The sequence below is a fragment of the Lagopus leucura genome, unplaced genomic scaffold, assembly GCF_019238085.1.
Source record: "Lagopus leucura isolate 7727_CA_CO unplaced genomic scaffold, USGS_WTPT01 Super-Scaffold_760, whole genome shotgun sequence".
In the NCBI taxonomy this organism is placed as follows: Eukaryota; Metazoa; Chordata; class Aves; order Galliformes; family Phasianidae; genus Lagopus; species Lagopus leucura.
The window spans coordinates 13,210,643-13,232,121 of NW_024962257.1; the positions used below are offsets into that span (position 1 = coordinate 13,210,643).

General features: G+C 47.5%; 1 protein-coding gene across 5 annotated transcripts in view; it reads left to right on the forward strand.

Annotated features, from left to right (window-relative positions):
* SEC14L5 (SEC14 like lipid binding 5) overlaps positions 1–21,185 on the forward strand; it is a 38,270-nt gene extending 17,085 nt beyond the window's left edge. For 2 of the 5 annotated variants that reach the window (XM_042864492.1, XM_042864493.1), the window contains 14 exons: positions 971–1,120; positions 1,251–1,382; positions 3,681–3,809; positions 4,421–4,640; positions 6,388–6,500; positions 10,573–10,762; positions 11,352–11,440; positions 11,960–12,030; positions 12,679–12,850; positions 13,502–13,636; positions 14,004–14,141; positions 14,922–15,167; positions 15,843–16,021; positions 17,311–21,185. In XM_042864492.1, coding sequence (XP_042720426.1) covers positions 971–1,120; positions 1,251–1,382; positions 3,681–3,809; positions 4,421–4,640; positions 6,388–6,500; positions 10,573–10,762; positions 11,352–11,440; positions 11,960–12,030; positions 12,679–12,850; positions 13,502–13,636; positions 14,004–14,141; positions 14,922–15,167; positions 15,843–16,021; positions 17,311–17,416 — 2,070 coding nt within the window. In that variant the 3' untranslated portion in view covers positions 17,417–21,185. Of the gene's footprint in view, positions 1–970; positions 1,121–1,250; positions 1,383–3,680; positions 3,810–4,420; positions 4,641–6,387; positions 6,501–10,572; positions 10,763–11,351; positions 11,441–11,959; positions 12,031–12,678; positions 12,851–13,501; positions 13,637–14,003; positions 14,142–14,921; positions 15,168–15,842; positions 16,569–17,310 lie in introns of all 5 variants that reach the window. The other 3 variants (XR_006177641.1, XR_006177642.1, XM_042864494.1) reach the window with 3 other exon arrangements.
* Positions 21,186–21,479: the final 294 nt, after the last annotated feature.

The following is a 21,479-nucleotide window of genomic DNA, read 5'->3' on the forward strand; positions in this document are numbered from 1 at the left end:
AAATGAGCAACAGTAGGTAATGTGCATGTTAACTTCAGTTGCTGCAGGTGCCATGGAGACTGAATTCTTTCTTTTTTCTTTTTTTTTTTTTTCTTTCCAAGAGCTGATAAAGAACCTTTGGAGGAAAGATTATTTGGAAGGAGGGGAGTAAATTAAAGCGAAGGTTTCAGAACTAGAACTGAATTATTTTGGAAGCGGGTGGATCGTGGTCAACTGAGTAGCCAGCAATTGCTGGTCTTACCCTTGATAGTCTGCAGCATCCATAGCAGTTTGATACGTTTTTAGTGTCAACAGTTGATCACAATTTTGGGACAAAGGAGTATTACATATTTCAAAACAGTTTCTTCGTACAGGTAATGTGTCTGACTGGAATGTTGTCGTCTCTGGGTCAAGTCCATAGCAAGCAGAAAACAGCATAGCTGGCCTTCTGTGATAGCTGAAGATTCTGTTGCTGATGTTCAGGGTTTGATTCTCTTCCCACTACTCGTTTAACAACATGGTTTTGTTTCTGCTTTGCGTGGGAAAGAAAAGAGATGTGAAGACGTGATGAGCTGCATGACTGGCATGAGTGGATGCCAGCGGTGTTCATACGTATTTGGATTTGACTTCACCCCTTTCATTGGCTCCCCTTTTAGCACAGAAGAAAGGCATCCACGTGTTGGGCTCTTACTCTAAGTAACAAGTTACAAGTAGTAAGTTACAAGTAGAACCGTAGAATAGCTTGGGTTGGAAGAAACCTTGATGATCTTGTTCTAACCTCCCTGCTGTGGACAGGGTTGCCAACCATTCAATCAGGTGCTACATAGGCAGCCCAGGGCCCCATCCAGTCTGGCCTTGAACTCCACCAGGGATGGGGCATCTACAACTTCTCTTTAGGCAACCTGTGTAATTCACAGCCAGTTAGTTGATCTGGCCGGAAGCAGAAATACATGTATATAAAAAAAACTTCAGCTCTATTTTTCACTTCCAGGCATACGAAAAGCGCTTTCCTACATGTCCAGAGATCCCAGTCTTCCTAGGAAGTGAAATCCTGCATGAATCCAAAAGCGACGATGGAGCAATCCACGTCATTGAACGGAGCTGCAAGCTGAATGTGGATGCTCCTCGGTTGCTAAAGAAGGTGAGTGGAATCCAAGGGGCACAGAGTGCTGAGTTTTGTTGGCAGGTTCAAACCAGTGAAGATTCCTAAAGCTGTTCTTTCTCTCTTCCTCTTGCCTTTTTTCCCCCTTTTGGTTCTCCACCCTTCTCAGATTGCAGGGGTAGAGTATGTTTTCTTCATACAGAAGAACACGGTGAACTGGAAGGAGCGAACGCTCCGCATTGAAGCCCACAATGAGACTTTTGCCAACCGTGTGGTCGTCCTTGAGACGTGCAGCTACTCAGTGAGTGCCTTGATCATATTTGTCTGTGAGGAAATGATTGAAAGCCACGTGCCAACGCGTAGGGCAACATTTCTTGAGTGAATTTGAGCCCTGGACTGTACAGTACAATTGGATAATGGAAGGCCATTGGGTTTTGGGGAACAGGGCTTTTGTGGAGCCTGGGAAGTTTCCTTAAGTTCACTGTTTTTGGAGTGATAGGATCTAGAGGGAGAGCAGAAAATGGGAACGGTGATCCAGAATTGACAGTGTTCCCTGGGTTTCTTTAAGTTGAAACTCAGGATGTTAAAGCACTGGGATTTTGGACATGTATCTAGATTTGGGTATTTAGGAGGAAACCTGCATTGCCAGGGAAACTTGGCAACTAACTTACCTCTTTGCTTACAAGTGAAAGCTTTAGCATCTATTTTATAACGATCTTCTTGCTCTAAACATAGAATCATAATCATAGAATGGCCTGGGTTGAAAAAGATCTCAAAAATCATCCAGTTCCAACCCCCTGCTGTGTGCAGGTCGCCAACCAGCAGCCCAGGCTGCCCAGAGCCACATCCAGCCTGGCCTTGAATGCCTGCAGGGCTGGGGCATCCACAGCCTCCTTGGCAACCTGTGCCAGTGCCTCACCACCCTCTGGGTGAAACATGTGGAGAAAGGTCTTATCTGTGACCTGGGGTCACTTGTTCTGTGTCTCTACCTTCAGCAACAGTGTGCCATTTCACTCTAATTGTGCTATTAGGGATCAGTCACCATTAAACAGCTTCGACTGTTTCTTGAAGGGATCAGATACTGCTTTTTGTTCCCTAAACAAAAGTCTAGATCCTGTTACTTACCTGCCCTTTTGGCAGCTGGACAGCAGCTCGGTTTCTTGGGAGTGTGCAAACTGTAAGTGGCTTCTGCTTCAAGCAAGGCAGACAGTTGAAAAGCTGTTAACCATTTTGGATGGTGAGGGGGAGGTTCCTGAACCAAAGATCAGTCAGTGGCTACGTGGCATTTCCTGAAAATGACAGGAAATCAAGCTTCCATGGCTGTGAAGGGTGTTGACAGTTGTGAAATGCATGGAAGGTCAACTCTGGAATTGCTCACGCTGCTGCACTTGCTGATTTTGGCTGTGCTGCCTCTCCGGCTTGAGTCCTTCGGAAGGAAACGTCAGCAGCTGGGCTTTGAGGAGAGCTCTTCCTGGAACAGAGTGGGAGCAAGCTGTCTGCATCCTCAAGATGGTTCTCTGCTCTATTTTTACCAGCTCTCTTTTCCCTGCCAGGACGTACCGGAAGCAGCTTTATTCTCATCTTTCCTTTTCTGCAGTGTTCTCTGAAGCAACTTGCAGAAATATGATCCTTCTCTTGCAGCTGCTGTATTTTTTCCTGAGGGAATTTGTGTCCTTTGTAGAGCACGCTGTGTATTTGTGAGTGGGCTGGGTTTTCCTTTCACACCAGTTTGTGAACAGCAGCACCTGCAGAGAGGAGGCAGAGCACCCCCAGGAAAGGATTAGGTTCAGAAGATGAAAAGAAAAGCTTGTGTAGGTTTTAACCGTATGTAGGGTAACCAGGGGGAAGCAGCTACACTGATAAGATGGATATTAGGAGGAAGTTTTTCCCCCAGAGGGTAGTGAGGCACTGGCACAGGTTGCCCAAGGAGGCTGTGGATGCCCCATCCCTGCAGGCATTCAAGGCCAGGCTGGATGTGGCTCTGGGCAGCCTGGGCTGCTGGTTGGCGACCTGCACACAGCAGGGGGTTGGAACTGATGAGCATTGTGCTCCTTTTCAGTCCAGGCCATTCTAGGATTCTATAACGTTGAACTGGCAGTGAGAAGATGCCTGGTTCTCCCACACATGCTGTGTTTGGTGGGGAAGGCTGATGTTCAGCGGCTGAGTTTCCTACCCAGAATTAGAAAAGCCCTGTTTTTCTTCCTTTGCTATAGATGTAGACTGAAAGGTTGTCCCAGGCCTTCTGCAAGGAGGTTTTGCCATGACAGTTTCAAAACAGCAGTCTTGCTGCTATTTTAGTTTTGCTATCCATGCAGCTGTTCAGATGTGCTGGGTTTTAAGCTTACATTCTTTGTAAGCGTGAGGAATGCTCCTTCAACCACAAAGGTTCACATGTCCAACTCATGACATGCTTCTGTAACTCTGGGGGATTCAATCTGTTAGATGTGGGTCTGTCAGCACCCTGCAGGACGCCTCTTCTGCCCCTCTGTGTAGCTCTGGAATTAAATTCAGCCCAATTCAGTACCAGGAGCGAGGGCCCTGTCATACTGTGAGCTGCCTGCTACCATCCAACCCTGTGTCTGTCTGTCTTTGGGCTTAGGTTCACCCTGAGAATGAAGAGTGGACGTGCTTTGAACAGTCTGCATCTCTCGACATCAAGTCATTCTTTGGCTTCGAAAGCACGGTGGAAAAGATTGCCATGAAGCAATACACGTCCAACATCAAACGGGTGAGCTGGGCTTCCCTGTGTGCCTTCACAAAAGTGCCTGCTGTCAGTGCATCTCTGTTTTCTCTTCTGTAAACAGGCCTACTGTAGCTTTCTATTGCTGCTTATGTCTCTGGAGTTGCTCAGAAAGGCAAACAAAGAAAAAAGCCACTGTGCAGCGAGCAAAACCAAGCTGTTCACTGAAATGCTTCTGTGCAGGGGAGGGAGCAGGCTGTGCCAGTGGGTGCTGTGGTGCCAGGCTCCTCAGACACTGAGGACACTGTTCTCATGTAGGAAGAGAAAGTTGTGGCTAAAAATCAGCACTGTCCCTGCAATTGCTCGAGGGAGAGGTGCTTCCCCATGGCTGCAGAGGAGCAGCCTGGCTGACTGACAGGTAGTAGGATAAACGTGTTGTAAGAGAGTTCCTCCCAGAGCATCGCAGTGTGCCTGGCCATCTGTACGTGCTGACATTTCTCCTGGAGGTTCATGCAGATGGAAGGAGACGGCTGCTTTCCTTTTGCTTTTGCTTTTGTCTCTAACAGTGACAGTCATCTGTCCTGAGGGGGGATCTTTGGCATCTGGCTGGCTTTGAGTAGATGGGGTATTCCTTCCTAACGTCGGTTTTCCTCTATCAGGGCAAGGAAGTTATTGAGCACTACCTGAAGGAGCTGATCTCCCAAGGAATCACGTTCATCCCTCGTTGGACGCCTCCTGTGGCACACGGGCAGAAGGCAGAGCAAGCCCCAGCAGCCAGCCACGAGCCCAGTGATGCACCACTCGAGTCTGGGGCTCAGGGATCTCCCACAGAGCAAACAGGCAGCTCCTGCCCCCCAGCAGAGCCCGTCAGCCCTGATGGTATGCAGTGTCCAGGCAGCAGCAGCTGCTGGTAGTTCAAATGCCCTGAGTAGCATTTCATAATGAGTTTATTTATATATAAATATATATTTTTTTTTTGCATGAGGTTTTTTTCTTCTCGTTGCTGATGGAGAAGAGGGAATGTTATTTTCCTTCTTCAAGAACAACACAAACGTTTGAGCTTTGTTTCCCCCAGCCTGAAAAGCTGAGAAAAGCTTCACAGGCAGTATAAGGGGCATTCTTTTGAGTTTAAAGAAAAACCTTTGGCTTTGATCTGATATTTAAGACATTTTATACTTTAAACTTTACTCTTTTACTTTATACACTATGAACTGTACTTTTTTTTTTTACGTTTTATACTTTAAACTGGAGAAACTTAGAAGTATCCTGAGCACAGTGCTGATGAGTTACTGTTAAAGACTTTGTCCATTTCACAGTGAGTGTTCTCATGGTTTTGTTTGGTTCAGTGGATGTTTCCCCACACCAATCTAAGACAGAACTGAACCTTATCTTTATGCGTATCGACCTGATGATACCTTCTGGACTAAAGGTGCTTCTCTGACAGATTTGAAGAGAGCCTTTTAATTTAGGTCGGTGGTATTGGAAATAGCTGTCGCTTCTCAGAAGCAAAGAGCTGCTCTTTCAGCTGAAGGTAACTCAGGAAAAAGCTTGAAATTTGGAACTTTCCAGGGTTCTGCTCTGTGTGGGCCTTCTTTTGTAGCTTCTCTTTGTTGGAATTTGCCTGCAAACATGATCCAAATCCATATAGGAGCTGAGAACGAGAAATCTTTCTGTGCTTTGAGATTAACTTTAATCTAAAAGTGGCAGATTGTGTCTAGCAGAAGGGGACAGCAGCTCTTTCTGTTTATATTCATGTTCATAAAGTGATTAACTTCCTCGGGTCTGCTTCTCAGCTTGCTAGCTCTGTGCATTCTGTGTGGGAGTAGCACTTACTGCATATCATTTCTGTATCATCAGCCAGAGATGGTGCATGCTGTGGGTGTCCAGTCCTTATTCTGCAGCTAATGGTATCTGCTGGGGAAAGAAAGAGCCTGCTGTAGAGCTATCTCTGAAGTCCTCCTCCCAGCCCTTCTCACGTGCCTGCCTGTCTCCAGCGCAGCGCTGCCCTGTGCTGCTCCCTTTTGGTACCACGTCTTCCTTACTGGCATCTGCACACACCAGCCTTGCACAGCACAGCTGTGTCCCTCTCTCAGTGCTGGCAGGCTCAGAGCCCTTGTCCTTTGTCCCTCTCTGATCTGGAGGGACTTTGGGCTCCTGGTTTGCACAGGGCATCCTCATGCCAAAAGCTTCCCTTGCTGTCTGAAGTGTTCAAGCTGTTCTCCCTTTCCCTCTGGTGTCTACAAGCAGAATAATATTTCAAATAGCTGCTTTTTAGCCTCTTGTCATTGAAATTGTGAGGGAGTTTTTTTAGGACGCTGGGGGATTTAAGTGCCCAGGCCTCGGAGTGGTTCATGAGATGAGTGCCAGAGCTTGTGATGATAGTTCTTTAAAAGCTTCTGTTGGAATAGTCAGGGTTGAATGAAATATCAGTGTTCTGAGAGACAAGTGGAGTGACCTGGCTTTGCTGTCTTACACAGTCTGTGTCCTCATGCCCTGATCACCATGGGGATTGCTCACCCACTTTTCTCAGGCATACATAATGAGTAACCTGATGTGTAGAATTAACCACATACCTCTCTTCTGGCTATGTCCCATCTCCTCCGAATTGCTCTTTCTCTTTCTCCAGCTGACAAACTGGATGCTGATTACATCGAGCGATATCTGGGCCAGCTGACTCCAATGCAAGAGAGCTGCTTGATCCGACTTCGGCAGTGGCTTCAGGAAACCCACAAAGGCAAGGTGGGTGGATAACAGCGAGAGAACCCTTCTGCAAGTCTGAAAGCAGCTGTTCTCATAGCTCGGATGTCCCACAGTAAAAAGCAGTTGTGATAATTGGGTGTTGAGACTCAGCTGTCGTGGCAAGGTGAGGTGAGGGGTTTGGCGTGGAGAACAGCCGGTGCGATCTGACAGCAGCGTCACGGACTGCAGCTGTAGCCCTGTGTGTGTTGGAAAGCCTGCTCTGTGGTACCCAGGCAGAGTGGTTTGGCTGTGCATTTACAGTGGGCACTGATCAGGGCTGGGCTGGCTGGGATGGATGCACTGTTTCCCAAGTCCTGCAGGGTGGGGAGGCTGTGCTGATGGCACGGTCCTCTCTTGGCAGCTGCTGCTCATCAAAGAGGCAGTTAGCAACCCCTGGCTCTCAGTGCATGTCAGCAGCGTGCTGTGCGTGTTGGATCAGGCAGGTTGTGTAAGCTGGTACAGCCCAGGGCTGGATTCTTCGGAGCAGAATTCATTCTGATCTTGTTTTAATCCCCTTTATCCAAATGCACCATTTCAAAGGCACACTCAATTCAGAAAGTAGGGACCATCTCACCTCATGGTGTGAGGTATATTGTGTAAACTGCTGAAATAGAGGAGGTGAGGGTGCTAAGCTGGAGCAACTACAGCCGGCATTGGCCAGCTAGTATAGTAGAAACATGCTTTTACCCCCCAGAATCAATGTGGGTACCATAGGCTAGATGCACCTCTGAGGTTGCTGTAATGTTTGTAAGCTACCTTGACTCCTCTTAGTTGAGCGGGAGTCTCAGTATCAGGCTGGACGATAAGGGATATGTGACAGAGAAAAGACCTGGTGCAGCTCAAATGTCTTCAGAGGGGTCTGTCTGCAGATTTACTGATGCAGGGAGATGGGGTGATAAGGAAGAAAGGACCAACAGTAGCATGAGATGGATTAATTGAACGGTAATGGTAACGAGACCTTAGGAAAAGAGGAAAATGGGAGATGGTTGGAGCAGGGATCTCCCTTGACAGTAGAGTAGAGCTGGACATGTTTTCAATAGTAATATTTTCCTGGCCTATAAGGTGACTGCCCAGTCAGTCACAGAATCATTAGGAACCAGTCTGCATTCATAGGCTTTGCAATAGCAGTTTGTTTTTGGTTTTTTTAACTAACTTTTCTGAAGGAAGCCATTCACAAGGAACTGTGCCAGCAGTCTCTGCATGCTTTGCTGCATCTTCCTCACCTGTGGATGTGGATGGAGAAAAAGTTAAAATTAAGCAGAAAACGGGAGGCTGAAGAGAATAGCAGTGTGTGCTGAGGTGGGATGTGAAAGTCTTTGAGGAGCTGACAGTCTCCAGGCACCAGCAATGCTGCTGGGTTTGTTAGAGCTGATGAGTTTGGAACACCAAGCACCTGGCAGATCTGTCCAAGGCCACTGGTGTTGTGGCAGCATCAGCAGCAGGTTGTGTAAGTTGGACTGTGCCCAAGAGAGTGGGGGCTGCTATAGGCAGGACTATGTAACATACATGTATGTGCATGCACACACACACAGTAGAACAAAGGACCCCCTGAGGGACTGTCTGGACACCTACCAGCAAGCTGCTAGCACACTGCTGTGGTGATCTGAGTGCACATATCTGGGCTTGGCTTCCCAACCAACCAGGTAACTGAGTGCATGGGAGTGAACCATAGTTACCTGCTCCCACCAGCAGCTTCACTGCTAAAATATGCTGTACTGCATATCGGCTGCCATCTGGGTCTGCCCTCGTTTCAACCCACTGTCAGATGGAGGGGAGCTGACAACAAGCAGGCACAAAGCAAAGGGCAGGGATTCCCGGGTGTAGTTATGCTCTGAAATAGAGGATGTGGGCTTTCAGGTCAGCAGTGACGTGTCAAACGAAACAGCGTGGGCTTTCTGTGATGGGTAGGAGATGTCTTGGCTATTGGGTGTCCAGCTGAAAACGAGCCCTAGATGAGAGCAGGGCTGTGAGGCTTTATCCATGTGTGTGATCTGCTAGGGTCTCAGTTTCAGGAGGAGGACGGATGTTCTAAATGTTTGCTTGCCTTGTTCTGTAGGTTTTTCTTTCTTCTCTTGGAGGCCAGGAAATGGTAGCTGGGAAAGGTAAAAATGAAAGCAGATGAGCAAAGTGAAGCAGCAATGCTCTTGGAGAGGCTCTGTGAGTGTGTGCAGCTCCTCCTTCCTCTTCAGTCCCCCTGTTTTGCTATCCAGTCCCTGTCCCTTTCCAAACAGACTGTAATCAGATTTATCATTCCTTGTGTGAAGACACAGACTTCAAACAGTGTTAGAATTGCAAGCACTTAAAGCTAGTAATGGTAATGAATGAATTTGTGCCGCGTAGGACACAGTACACAGAATTTCACTGGTAAACACCAGAGTGGAATTAAATCTGTCTTCTTGCAGATGGAAGTTACTGCTTTGGTTGGGCAAAGACAATCAAGAGAGCGTGTCCCCTTGGAGACACGTTTCTTTGGTCTAAACATAAGCACTGAATTTGCCTCTTGCCTGTTGAACATACAGCCTAGATTTGAAAACCAATAAAGACAACCCTGCAGCAGCTGTGACCTCTCCCTCCTCTTGCAGGATATCCAGGACTGTTGTAGATGTGTTTGTTTGTTTGTTTGTTTTTCCTCTTGTCCTGAGAGTTATGGCTTCCCCTGAGCAGCAAAAATGCAATTTAAATCATCTGATGAAAATTCTGCTCTCTTTAATCTTACTGCGATGCAGAAGGATTTGGGGATGTTCATCTAAATACGTCTCAGATCCTGCTTAGGAAAGCTGCCGTTTTCCTTTCTGTGAAATGCAAAGTGCTTGAAACACAACGTTGTGCTGAACAGGACTGATATCCCTTCTCATCTGCAGGTGCTTGGCTTTAGACTCCTGAGCTCCACCCACCATTATATGGACTCAGTTCTTAATACTGCTTACAGCTGCACAACTGAGGTTGCTCCCAACCTGACACTGCTGGTAGCTTTTCTTCTTTTCTTTCCGTTTTCATGAGCCTGTCAGGGAGCAAACAAAAGAGCTCTGATTGTGAAGGCAGCCGTTTTGTGTCACAGCAAGGCTCAGATGCATTGTGCTGAGCACAGACGCTCTGGGGCAGGCTGTCCCAGCTCTACAGAGCTTACATTTTTAATGGGAACTTGATGTAGGAACTGAGGTCACACACTTTTTGGGGAAGTTGGGGTGAAGGAACTGAGATGAGAAATTAACAAAGTGTGAAAACAGTTGGGTTCTAGCTGCATACCACCAATGTGGTGGATGCCCCATCCCTGGAGGCAATCAAAGCCAGGCTGGAAGTGGCTCTGGGCAGCCTGGCCTGCTGCTTGGTGGCCCTGCTTATGGCAGGGGGTTGAAACTGGGTGATCTTTGGAGATCCTTTCAACCCAGGCCATTCCATGATGTGATTCTATGAAATGAGTGAGGGGATATCATGCTCTTTGGGTCATCCCTTTTGGTAAGAGTGAATGTAACGGGATGGGGAGTGCCTGTGGAAGAACTGGAAAGCTTTGCTGTCCAAACAACACCAGCAGCAAAGCAGAAGAGATCCGCACAAGAGCTGAAATGCGGTGCTAATGGGTAATTGTTTCAAGTGTGGACAGTGCTGATGCACCTCCAAAGAGCACGTGGGTACCTTGGGCAATGTGTTACCTACAAAGGCTTCTCATCCTTTGCTGATTTGCCCTACAGGGAGGTGAACTTGCAGCTGTGTTCCTGAGCAGAGGCGTTTGGTTTGTCCTTGTTGATAGGTAGCCGTGGGAAACATCAGCCAGCCCGGAGCTCGTTGGGGTTTCTGACTGTTGGCCCTTATAACGAAGGGGCAATGCTCAGATAAATTAACTGGCCCGTATCTCTCAAAGGGATGCAGGTTTGTCACTTCTTTCATGCTCACAGCACCACCTGCTGCACTGGGCTGGACTAGGAAAGGAGAAAGAAGAAGGAATGTGTCTTCAGCCTTTGTTACCGTGGCTCTGGGGATTTAAAGCCTGGTGCATGTGCCCTTTGGGCTCGTTTGCATTCTTCGTGGTGTGGTGGCAAAAGCAGCCACCCTCAGCATTTCTCTCTTCCCTCAGATCCCCAAAGATGAGCACATCCTTCGATTCCTGCGGGCTCGTGACTTCAACATTGACAAAGCTCGGGAGATGCTCTGCCAGTCTCTGTCCTGGAGAAAGCAGTACCAGGTGGATTACATCCTCCAGTCCTGGAGGCCCCCAGCCCTGCTGGATGAGTACTACACCGGAGGATGGCATTATCAGGACAGAGGTTAGAAGCTCCTCCCTTCCATTGATCAGTGTAGCTTCCATTGTAAGACCTCGTAAGTCACTTGTGTTTTTAGGAGAAGGTTGTGTTGGTCCTTTAAACACTGACAAAGGACTTTTAACATCTGCAAATAGAAGGCCTCTCTCTTTTGCTGTAGCTCCTTTGTTTTCTCCCCACAAACCAGGCAGAACTAGAGCTAGTGCAGGGCAGCATCTCTTTGATAGGACGTCCTTGGGGTGTGATTTTTATCCTGTTCAAGTATTTAATGTGGCATTTGCAAAAGGTGTTGGAGTGATAGCCTGGCAGGCTCGGTACACATCTGTATGCAGTAGAAACTTCTGTGCTTGATGCTGAGGGACCCTACAGTCTGAGGGGACATCCCAGATCCAGACAGTCTGGCTGTGTTGCTCTTACCTTGTCCTCACTGCACTGAGAATAGCAAAGACCAAGCAGTGTTTTGCCACAGGGGACACTACGACTGGGGAGTGCATTAGGATAACAACCTGCATACCTGCATTCACTGAAGATCTTGACGTCTCTAAGCATTTCAAGGCCAGTTACTGTTTTTTAAACCTGTATATTTGTTTTGAAGATGGGCGACCGCTCTACATCCTTCGTCTTGGCCAGATGGACACAAAAGGTTTGGTGAAAGCCCTGGGAGAAGAGTCACTGCTGCGACACGTAAGATCTACATTCTTTTCCCACTTGAGGAGCTGTATTTCTCTTGGTGTGTAAAAGCCTTGCTGTAGTGCAGCAGTAATCTACATGCCTGACACAAGTAATTCCTGTGTTTCATGACTGGCAACCCCAAGCTACACCTTTGGCATAGCACAGCTTCTCTTCCTGTGCAGGAAGTGGCATTTCTGTGATGGTGTGAATGGACCAGAAGGATGTTCTCTGGTAACATGCAGCTCAGCTGTAAGCTTTCCATGCCCTTCTATGCAACTCAGCATTTGACCTTGGGACTCTTGTACTCTATCTTAGATTTTCAGTGTCTGTATCTTCTATGTTCAGCTGAACTTCTCAGTAGAAAAGCTTTTAAATGTATTTTTTCTACACATAGACTCACTGCTTTGCACACTGTAAGTAATCAGACTGGTATATTTCTGGATTCTGTATTTTTTTGAGAGGTTTCAGGAGCTTTCCAGGTTCCCCAGTCATACTTGGGCTAATCTAAGTCTATACTGTCCTTAATTTCAGGTTCTGTCAATTAACGAAGAAGGACAAAAGAGATGTGAGGAGAATACCAACCTCTTTGGGCGCCCCATCACGTTAGTACATCCATTTTTCTTGTATCCTCATAGGCTTTGTAGTAAGAATAATAATTCCATAGGGGCTTTTAGATGATGTTCTTAGGGTTAAACTGCAGGCAGCGGTGTGGTCTGTGTCGTGCATTCAGTTCTTGTCTGGACTTGGGGTATCTTACATAGCAGGCCTAACTCTACAGCTCCATATGAAAGCAAGTATTGGTTCTTCCTTACATTTTTTTTCTGTCCCCCTTCAGATGAGTGTAACCACACGATTACAGTGATTTTAATTCAGAACCTTGACGTTCCCTCTCTTTCAGAAAAACAAAACCACCTGCCAGATTCCATTTCCATCTCAAAATATAATTTGTAGGTCTTTTAGCAATATGCTGTTACACCTTTGCCTTCTTCCACACTGACAGCTTGTGCTCTTGCCTTTGGGGCTGAGCATCTCTTTTGTCCTTTTTGGATCTGGTGTCCTGAAAGCTCTCTGGGTTCAAGCTGCATGCTGTGTGGGCAGAGATCCGCTCACCATTGGAACTGCTGGCCTCTCTCATTGGCTTCCTTAGGTCCTGTTTGACCCATGATGTTACTGAACCCTTCTGTGGGTCGTATGCTGAGCAGCCACTGTGCAGTGAAGGCTCTGACTGGTCATCTTCATCTTTATTTCAGATCCTGGACGTGTCTGGTGGACTTGGAAGGGCTGAATATGCGGCACCTCTGGCGGCCTGGAGTCAAGGCCCTACTTCGGATTATTGAGGTTGTAGAGGACAACTACCCTGAAACTCTGGGGCGACTGCTGATAGTGCGAGCACCCAGAGTTTTTCCTGTGCTTTGGACTCTGGTGAGTGAAATCAGGACTGTAGGATCATAAGTGCATGTACAGTGAGCTGAATCATCTGGTTATTGTGAGTTCTGCTTATTCAAAGAGTTAGGGAGTGAATAAACTTCCAGATAGCTCGTGGCTGATCTCCTGAAGAGGCCAAAGCTTTGCTACAGAGCCAATGTGCTTGGCTCCAGTGGCTGTCCTTCTGCCAGGGCAAGGTGGAGGAGCTGAACTGTAAATCCTGGTGCAGCAGTGGTAGCCCAGATGTGGTGGGTTTTCATGTTAATGGAAAAAGACAAATAGTTCTTAGCCTCGTGCTGGACGATAGTAAAGAGAAAAGTAATCACTATGGGTCTGCCTGGTGCTTGCTGGCTGTGATGGCAATGTAAGAATGTGCCTGATACGTTTCTTGAGAGGTTTGTCTGTGGTGTTGTGAGTGCACGCTTATTTTGCCAGAGTAGAAAATCTTTTCTTCCTCATTATTCCTCTCTTTGCGAGAAAACTCAGTGTTGAGGAGTTCTATGGAGTTCTGTACTGCTGCTGGTCTGCATTCCTGCCGATGGGGTCTTCCACTCTGGATTCCAAAGCATCCGTGTTTGATTGTACCTCAACGTTGTTTTTAACTTTGCTCAGTGACAGAGGTGTCCTTTGTTTCACCTCTTATTTCAGGTCAGTCCATTTATCAACGAGAACACAAGGCAGAAGTTCCTTATTTACAGTGGGAATAACTACCAGGGTCCAGGAGGGCTGGTAGACTATGTAGACAAAGAGGTGATCCCAGACTTCCTAGGAGGAGACTGCATGGTGAGTTTTCCTTCCTGTTGCATAGGTGGAATTTGCAATGGTTAAGCTTAAGCTCCCTCAAATCTCCTCCTATGCACCCTCCCACCCCACCAACCTTCTGCTCCTTTCTGATTTCTGTTATGGGGTTGGGGTGTCACTGCTGTTAATTCATGCACTCTGAAGCTGTGGTGTTGTCCCGGAGAAGGGAATTTCAGGTCAGCTCCTTCAACAGAACTTAAAGAAATCATCACAGTAAAAACAAGCTTTGTGCAATCTTACACCAGCTGAGGATGTCTGTCCTGTGTCCGACAGCAGGCAGGTGCTCAGACTCAGCAGTTTACCACTGGCTTAGTATGAACCCTCATACTTGTTTGTCTGGCTCTTCCAGTGCACTGTTCCAGAGGGTGGACTCGTTCCCAAGTCACTTTATCAAACGGATGAAGAGCCAGAGAATGCAGATCACATCCGACTATGGACAGAAACTATCTACCATTCTGCAAGTGTCCTCAGAGGAGCTCCACACGAGGTACAAACCTTCAGAGCATCAGAAAGCTGAAGGTGCTGAGCTGATACCAGTGATGTGTTCCTTTTGTTGAAGTTGAGTAGAACAGCAGAGAGCTCCAAAGCAGTGAGCGTGATGTGTTTCAGCAGCACCATGTGCTTAGTGGGAAGCCCAAGGCTAGCTAACAGCTAGAGGTCGGGAGGTTAAGAACTGTAACGTAGAAGCAATGCTTTTCTTTCCCATGGCCTGATTTCCTGTTGGATGCAGTCCTCATTCTTTTGCTTCCTCATTCTTTTGGGGGAAATGGAGCCCTTTCTGCTTCTCTTTTGGTAGTACTGCTTCCATTCTCGGTGGCTTAGCAAGGATGGTGGTGATACATAAGCTGGGTCATCAGGAAGGAGAGCATCCAAAGAAGGAGCACTTCAACAGAACTGTTCGTGGCTTCTTGGCAGTGGATAACACTGACTTGGTTTGCCTGGGCTCCTTAAAAAGCCTCAGTGCCTTTTGGAGTATGTCCTGAAGGTGCTCTTTGCTGCTGTTCCATGGAGGTTTTCCTAGAACTGGCAACTGATTTACAAGCAGCTCTGATACAGGGGAGAGATGGCATAAAAATGGCTGAGCAGAAGGTACTGGGGCAGCAGCTGGCAATGGGAATCAATCTGTATCCTCCTTAGGGATGGGGCCAATCCCTTACCTGGCAGACTGTAGGGAAAAGCGTGTTTGCAGAGTGGGAAGGCAGAGGCTGGCTGCAATGGAAGTACCTGGCCTGTCAGTGTGCGTGAGCTTGCTGTATTTCCTTTACAGATAGTTGTGGAGATTTTGGAAGGGGAGTCTGTCATCACCTGGGACTTTGACATCCTGAAAGGAGATGTGGTGTTCAGCCTCTTCCACTCAAAAAGAGCTCCAGAAACAAGTCATAAAGAAGCCACGTTACCAAGTACCTCTGCTGCTGGGGACAACGTGCAGCTGATTGATAAGACGTGGGTCCTTGGTGTAGATTACAGCCGTGTGGAATCTCCACTGGTTTGCAGGGAAGGAGAGAGCATCCAGGTGAGGTGTGTGTGTCCTGGCCTGTGCCTTGCAGTCCTCGCGTGCTCCAAAATGGTCTGCAGGTGGAGAAGGGAAGGAATGAGTGGGATGGGAAATTGTGAGTTGCTTGGAAATAGTTGTCATGGCAATCCGCCCCTGAGTTCCCTGTGAAAATGACTACTGTTGCACTTTATAATGATTTTAAACTAAAAGAGGGGTGAATTTAGGTTAGATGTTGGGAAATCCTTCACTCAGAGGGCGGTGAGCCACTGCTGTGGGTGCCCATCCCAGGAGGTGCCCATGGCCACAGATGGGCTCTGGGCAGCTGAGCTGGGGGGCACAGCCCATGGCAGGAGTGGGGCTGGGGAATGGGAGGGCCTTTCCAGCCCAACCATGCTGTGATTCCAGTTTAGGCATAGCCATTGCAAAGAGATTCCATAATCTGTGATAAAAAACAGATGGAATATAACCTTTGATGGATAACCTTTTTGTTTGGTGGTTGTTGTTCAGGTTTTGGGGGTTTGTTGTTTTTGTTTGTTTGGTTTTAAACTAGCATTACAGAGGCGTGGCTCAGGCGTGTAAAATGAAGTGAATGATGTATGCTTCCCCAGGTAGGTAACTCACAGCTGAGGTCTTTCACCGAGTCGCTCAGCTGTGAGACTCGCAGTGGGCACTCAGTGGCACTTTTGCTTCCAGGGGTCCCACGTGACTCGCTGGCCCGGCTTCTACATTCTCCAGTGGAAAATGCATGGTCCCCTGCCCTGCTCTGGCACCAGCCTCCCTCGGGTGGATGATGTTCTCGCCTCTCTGCAAGTTTCCAGTCACAAGTGCAAGCTTATTTACTACTACGAGGTGCTTGCATCCAAGGACTTCAGGTAGGAGGCGTACTGTGCAACTTGCAATGAAAAAGCCACCTGGGAGCACTAAGTGTGACTTTAAACACCCAGGTACCAGTGATCTCTAGAAGGTATGTGTTTAATTGCTGATAAGTCAGGTGGACACAAAGTTGGCATTCTGTGGCATTGATCTCCCTTAGCGTGGGAGGCAATCGGGTTTTCTCTTTGTAGTAAATAGCTTTTGGATGGATGTCCACCAGTGGGGTTTGTGCTTCTTGATTGCAGCTGCCTGAGGTGTGGGAGGTGTTTGGGAGATGGACTTTTGGATAGCAGTGGGGGACATTTTGAGAAGTAATTGAATGAATACCAGCTGGGCTGTTTCATTCATTCTTCACCTGGCATTTAAGGATGATGATGTGACTTTGAGAGCACCTCCCCAGCAGCGTGTACATCCATCTCTGCAGGATCTGTTTAGCCTCCTTTAACACAAAGCATCCTTTTCAAAATCATCCAGAAGTTTGAAGAGTTTGCAAGGACTGCAGTAGGAGCTGGAAGGAATTGTTGGGTAGGCTGGGTTTGCAGATAGGTGAGTGCTGACCTTGGGAATGTGGCCTGGCCAGATCCCATGGGCTCAGAGCAGCAGCAAGTTCCTGACTCAAGTTATTCAAACATTTCCCTGTTGCTCCACCTGCATGAAATGTGCCAGACACAGCAAGCAGTCGTAGCAATGGGGACTGCAAGCTGGGTTGGCAGGGGCTGAAGACAGCAGCTGGAAACACAGGGGCTGGGACTCGTGGCCTGGTGGGCTGCAGCACCTGGGCTCACTGAGCTGTGCACTCCCAGGTAAACTGTAAGAGCTGTAATACCTGTTGCCAGCAAAATCTCAGTGACAATTAACTTTTCATTATGATACAAAGGAACCCTGAGGTTGTTAATGATAGGACAAGGGGGAATGGTCTTAAACTGAGACAGGGGAGGTTTAGGTTGGATATGAGGAGGAAGTTTTTCCCCCAGAGGGTGGTGAGGCAGTGGCACAGGTTGCCCAAGGAGGCTGTGGATGCCCCATCCCTGCAGGCATTCAAGGCCAGGCTGGATGTGGCTCTGGGCAGCCTGGGCTGCTGGTTGGCGACCTGCACACAGCAGGGGGTTGGAGCTGGATGAGCGCTGTGCTCCTTTGCAACCCAGGCCATGCTGGGATTCTATGAATGTGATGGCACAAAAAATAAAGTACTTCTCTAAGCATTACAGAAAGCTGATCTCAGGTATCTGAAGTTATCCATGAAATAGCAGCCTGCCTTAGCAAACACATCTGTTTTGTCCCATGACAGGGGATCCATGTCAAGCCTGGAATCTTGCAACAGCGGATTTTCCCAGCTGAGCGGAGCCACGACATCTTCCAGCCAGTCGCAGAGCAGCTCCCATCTGTCCAGATAGCAGGGCTGAGGCTGCACCACGAGGAAACATCGCTCAGGGCTTCCTGGCCGCCCCAGAGCTGCTCTGTGCACAAACCAAAGAACCTCAGGGTTCCTCAGCAGGGCTGAGCAGTGGGGCAGGCGCTGTGCGACCGCAGGCAGCACCCACTGCACAGCGAGGAGCTTCTGCTCCCAGCAGGGGACTCAGCGCTGAAACGGCAGGCGTAGTTTTCTATCAGATGCCTACTTCTCAGCAGAATGTTTCTTAAATTGTGTTTTTGGATGAATGTCAGTCGGCATGAATTTGTGTGTTACTCAACTCTCAAGGGCTCCTTCCAATCAGTCCTTTTCCCTCGCGTGGTAGAGGAGACTGATGTTGCCTTATCTGATTGGTCTGTAGGACTAGATTATTCACCTGTAGCAAAATGAATCTCCTTTTCTGAGTGCCCAATTGCTCGTCAGAAGGTAAAGTGGGCATTTCAAGTGCAGGGACTTGAAGCAAACTGTAAATACTTTCATATGGATGGGATGTTTTAGAGATTAGATCCAGGTCAAACTTAAAACCTCTTCCTATCTGATGGGATGCTATTAGGAAATGTGTTGGATTCTTTTTAACCCACCGAGACACAAAAATCAAAACTGTTCTCTAGAGAGTAGGGGCAGAGACCCTGCCACCATGAGCAGCATCTTTCTTAAAGATACCTTTCCTTTTTCCTCAGGTTTACAAGCAATAATAGGTGGATCTGACCCGTCTCATCAGAGTAGATGGGAACCAAATCAAATGATAAAGGGCTAAGAAAAGCAATATTTTATTTCCTGAAGGCACAAAATGTTATGGCAGTATTATGGAAGTCTTCAAAGCATGAGCTAACTTGAAAGCTGTAGAGAGGGGGACAAAAAAAAAAAAAAAAGCATGTATGTATTTGGGCACTTACTGAAACGTATTTATTCAAATAATAGCTGATTTTAAGTTCGTGTTTAACTTATTTGAAAAATGAGTTTTTATTAAATCCAATTGCCTTTTATTGTTATTTTTTTAAAACGGGATGAACTTTGTTTGAGAAAGGAATGACTGATGATTGAATGATCAGATGCACCTCCTTCTGATCCCTGTGGCTGCTGGATGCTGCTGTGCAAAGCATGTTGAGCACTGTGTGCCTGCAAGGTTCAGTTAGAGCCCAGAGCTTCTTGGGCTCCAGAGGAACGTTTCCCAGGGCGAAGAAATGCTGTGAGCTGTGAGCAGGTGGTGCTGGGCTTGGGGCAGAGCTGCAGCAGTTTGTGGTGGAGGTGTAGCTTCTTCCAGCACAGCAACTCAGGTATCCATGGCCACATTTCACTGTTCAGACCACCTTTCTTCCTCTCACTGAGCTTTTCTTAAGGTTGAAGAACACGTGCAGGTGAGGAGAAGGTGCACGTAGAGTGATTCCTTCTAACCCTGTTTCTTTAACCAGTGATTTTGAAGCACAAAGATGAAAAGAGCCCCAGCAATTGGAACAAAAGAAGATGATGTGCTTATGTGAGTTGCTTGGAGGTTTTATTGTCCTTTTTTTAAGGAGCAGAGCCAAGGAAATGATTCCCCCAGCTTACATCACTGTGTGCATTGATCAGGTAACCCAGTTCTGCAGGTCCTGGGACAGTTCTGATGTCCAGGAGTTCCCCAGCTGCTCTGCACACTTCACCATTTCTCCCAAATGAATTCAGCTTCTGTGTGATTTTGGACATGTCTGGGATTTCAGCATCTGACAGAGGGAAAAGCAAAGCACTGCCTTTGCTCTGGAGAATCGAGAGTCCTGGAATTGAAAGTGCACGTGTGTATCCTGAATGTGAAACCCTGCCATTAGTTCAGATGCTAGAAACACAAATCCAAACTGATTCACTAAAGCGTGGGGAGCAAACCTTGCCCTTCCCTCTCTGTGATGTTTCAGGTCTTCAGCTTTTTATGGCTGGTTGGTCTCATCCCACAGTAGAACATCCCTGCATGTGGCAAGGCAGTTGGAGGTTCATGATCCTTGAGGTCCCTTCAACCTGGGCCATTCTGTGGTTCTGTGATTTCTAGATTGCCATTAGCTTGCTCTGGTTGAGAATCTTCTCTGTTATGCTGGATTCATTTGATTTTATATCAAGCAGGGCACGTTGCTGCTCTCCTCCCAGCTGTCAAAGCCTTGGGTACTTGGCTCTTGCCAGGGGAGGTCCCTGATGAGCTGGGCAGAGGTGGAGGGCTGCTCCTGCATTGCCCCTTCCTGAGCGGATTGCAGCTCAGTCCAGATGGAGTTCTGGATTCTGCTCCTTGCAGATCTTACAAAGCAGAGCCTGGGCAGGGAGCTGGTGATGCAGCAGGACCTCGCAGCTGTTTTTCAGTACAGTGGGCTCGGGCTGCATTCAGACAGCCAGCTGGATGTCTAATGAACTCCTCAGTTAATGAGGGCTTTCTCCTGTTTCAAATGTTCCACGTGCAAAACGCAATGCCTACCTCACAGAGCTGATGCCATGTTTAATGTGTTTGAAGGGGACCGGTACCGTGGGCGATGTGGCACGCGGCGTTGTGCTGCTGTTTACAACTCAGGCCATACGTGCAACCTTTGTTCTTAGAAATCCCTGCAGGTCCACCTTGTCCTGCTGCTCCCTGCTTCTGCCTCAGTGGGACTGAGCACGGATATGGGGCACAGAGGGTGGATGTCACATCACACAGAGCAGCAAAACGGTGACTGAGCCACTTGGGTGAAACGTTTGGGGTTAGAAAAGGGCTTTTTTGTAATGGCTGTAGACAAAGTTGGCCTTATGAAAGGCCTGAGGGAGACTTCAGTCCAGGGAGATGCAGAAGCAGCGCTCTGGGCTTCGTACCACTTTCCACATGCTAAGGGTGAAGCTGAATGCTGGCACACAGAGCACTGTTAGGCTCTCAGTGCAGGTCTGTGTTGCTCCTGGGCTCTGTGCACCCTTCTGTTGGGGGGCAGAGTAACCCTGGTTGCCCCATCAGTACATGAGACCATAGATGTTTGCTGCAGAATTTCAGGCACAGCCATGTTCACTTCATTATAAGGTTGGCCAGTTTTTTTTTTCTTCAGTAATCAGAGGCAGGGGTGCAAAATATCACAGCTTTAATACGAATTTACAACCCCTGATTTAACTCGACAGCTGAAATACTGATGAGTTTTTCCATTCTTTGGTCAGCTCTTTGTTCTGTCGGCTCTGGGCAGCAGTGCCAACACTTCTTTATTACCTGAAGTGCTCCCAGTGGGAGCCAAATCAAGCAAAAAGCTGAGCTGTTCGATCCTAAGGCCTAACACTGACATGTCTGTCAGACTCCTGCATGCTATTGGCTTTACCATTTCTCTAGCTTGCTTGCATTGGTGATTCTTATGCATAGTTATTTCTCTTCTGGAAGGCTAAATTGGTATTGTGTGACACATCTTGGCTTTTAATGACATCAACGTCCACTTCCAAGCTATTCAGCTACATACAAGTTAAATGGGCATTATTTTTTTATTATGGTTAATTTTTAGAAAGTAGTTTTACTTTCTGTCCCTCGCAGCTGTCTGGGTTTATATATTGGGGTCCTGATTTCTCTCAGCCAAAAAAAAAGGGGGGGGGTGGGGATAAAAGAACCAAGGAGCTATTCTTGAAGAGCACAGCAGCAAAAGGCTGGGTGCTCCATACTGTGTTACTTGACAGCAAATCTGATGCTAAAAACGTACTTAGTTACAGGATTTGTAAAATTAAAGGGAAAATACAGTATTTGTAAAAGCTGTACATTTCTGTAAGTCGGGAATAAAACAAGAAAGCTCTCTGAAGTACGTCTGATCGTTTGATGAAACCCAATCCTCCACATCTGTGGCAAATCCTGAATATTTCAGCACTTGTGCTGCTCTGTTTGGCTATCCGCAGTAACTGACGTTGTTTTGCTCTTATCCAGTTGCCTTTACCATTTATATAACTGCAATGTCTTTATCTTTGCCTGTAGGACCAGCATTTGCTGTTTATTCCTACACCAGGACGTAGTTTGCTACGGGCAGCCCTGCAACTGAGAACTGTTCTTTAACATGGGAAGGGCTCGTTAGGGCTAAATGACCCACTGAGAGCAACTG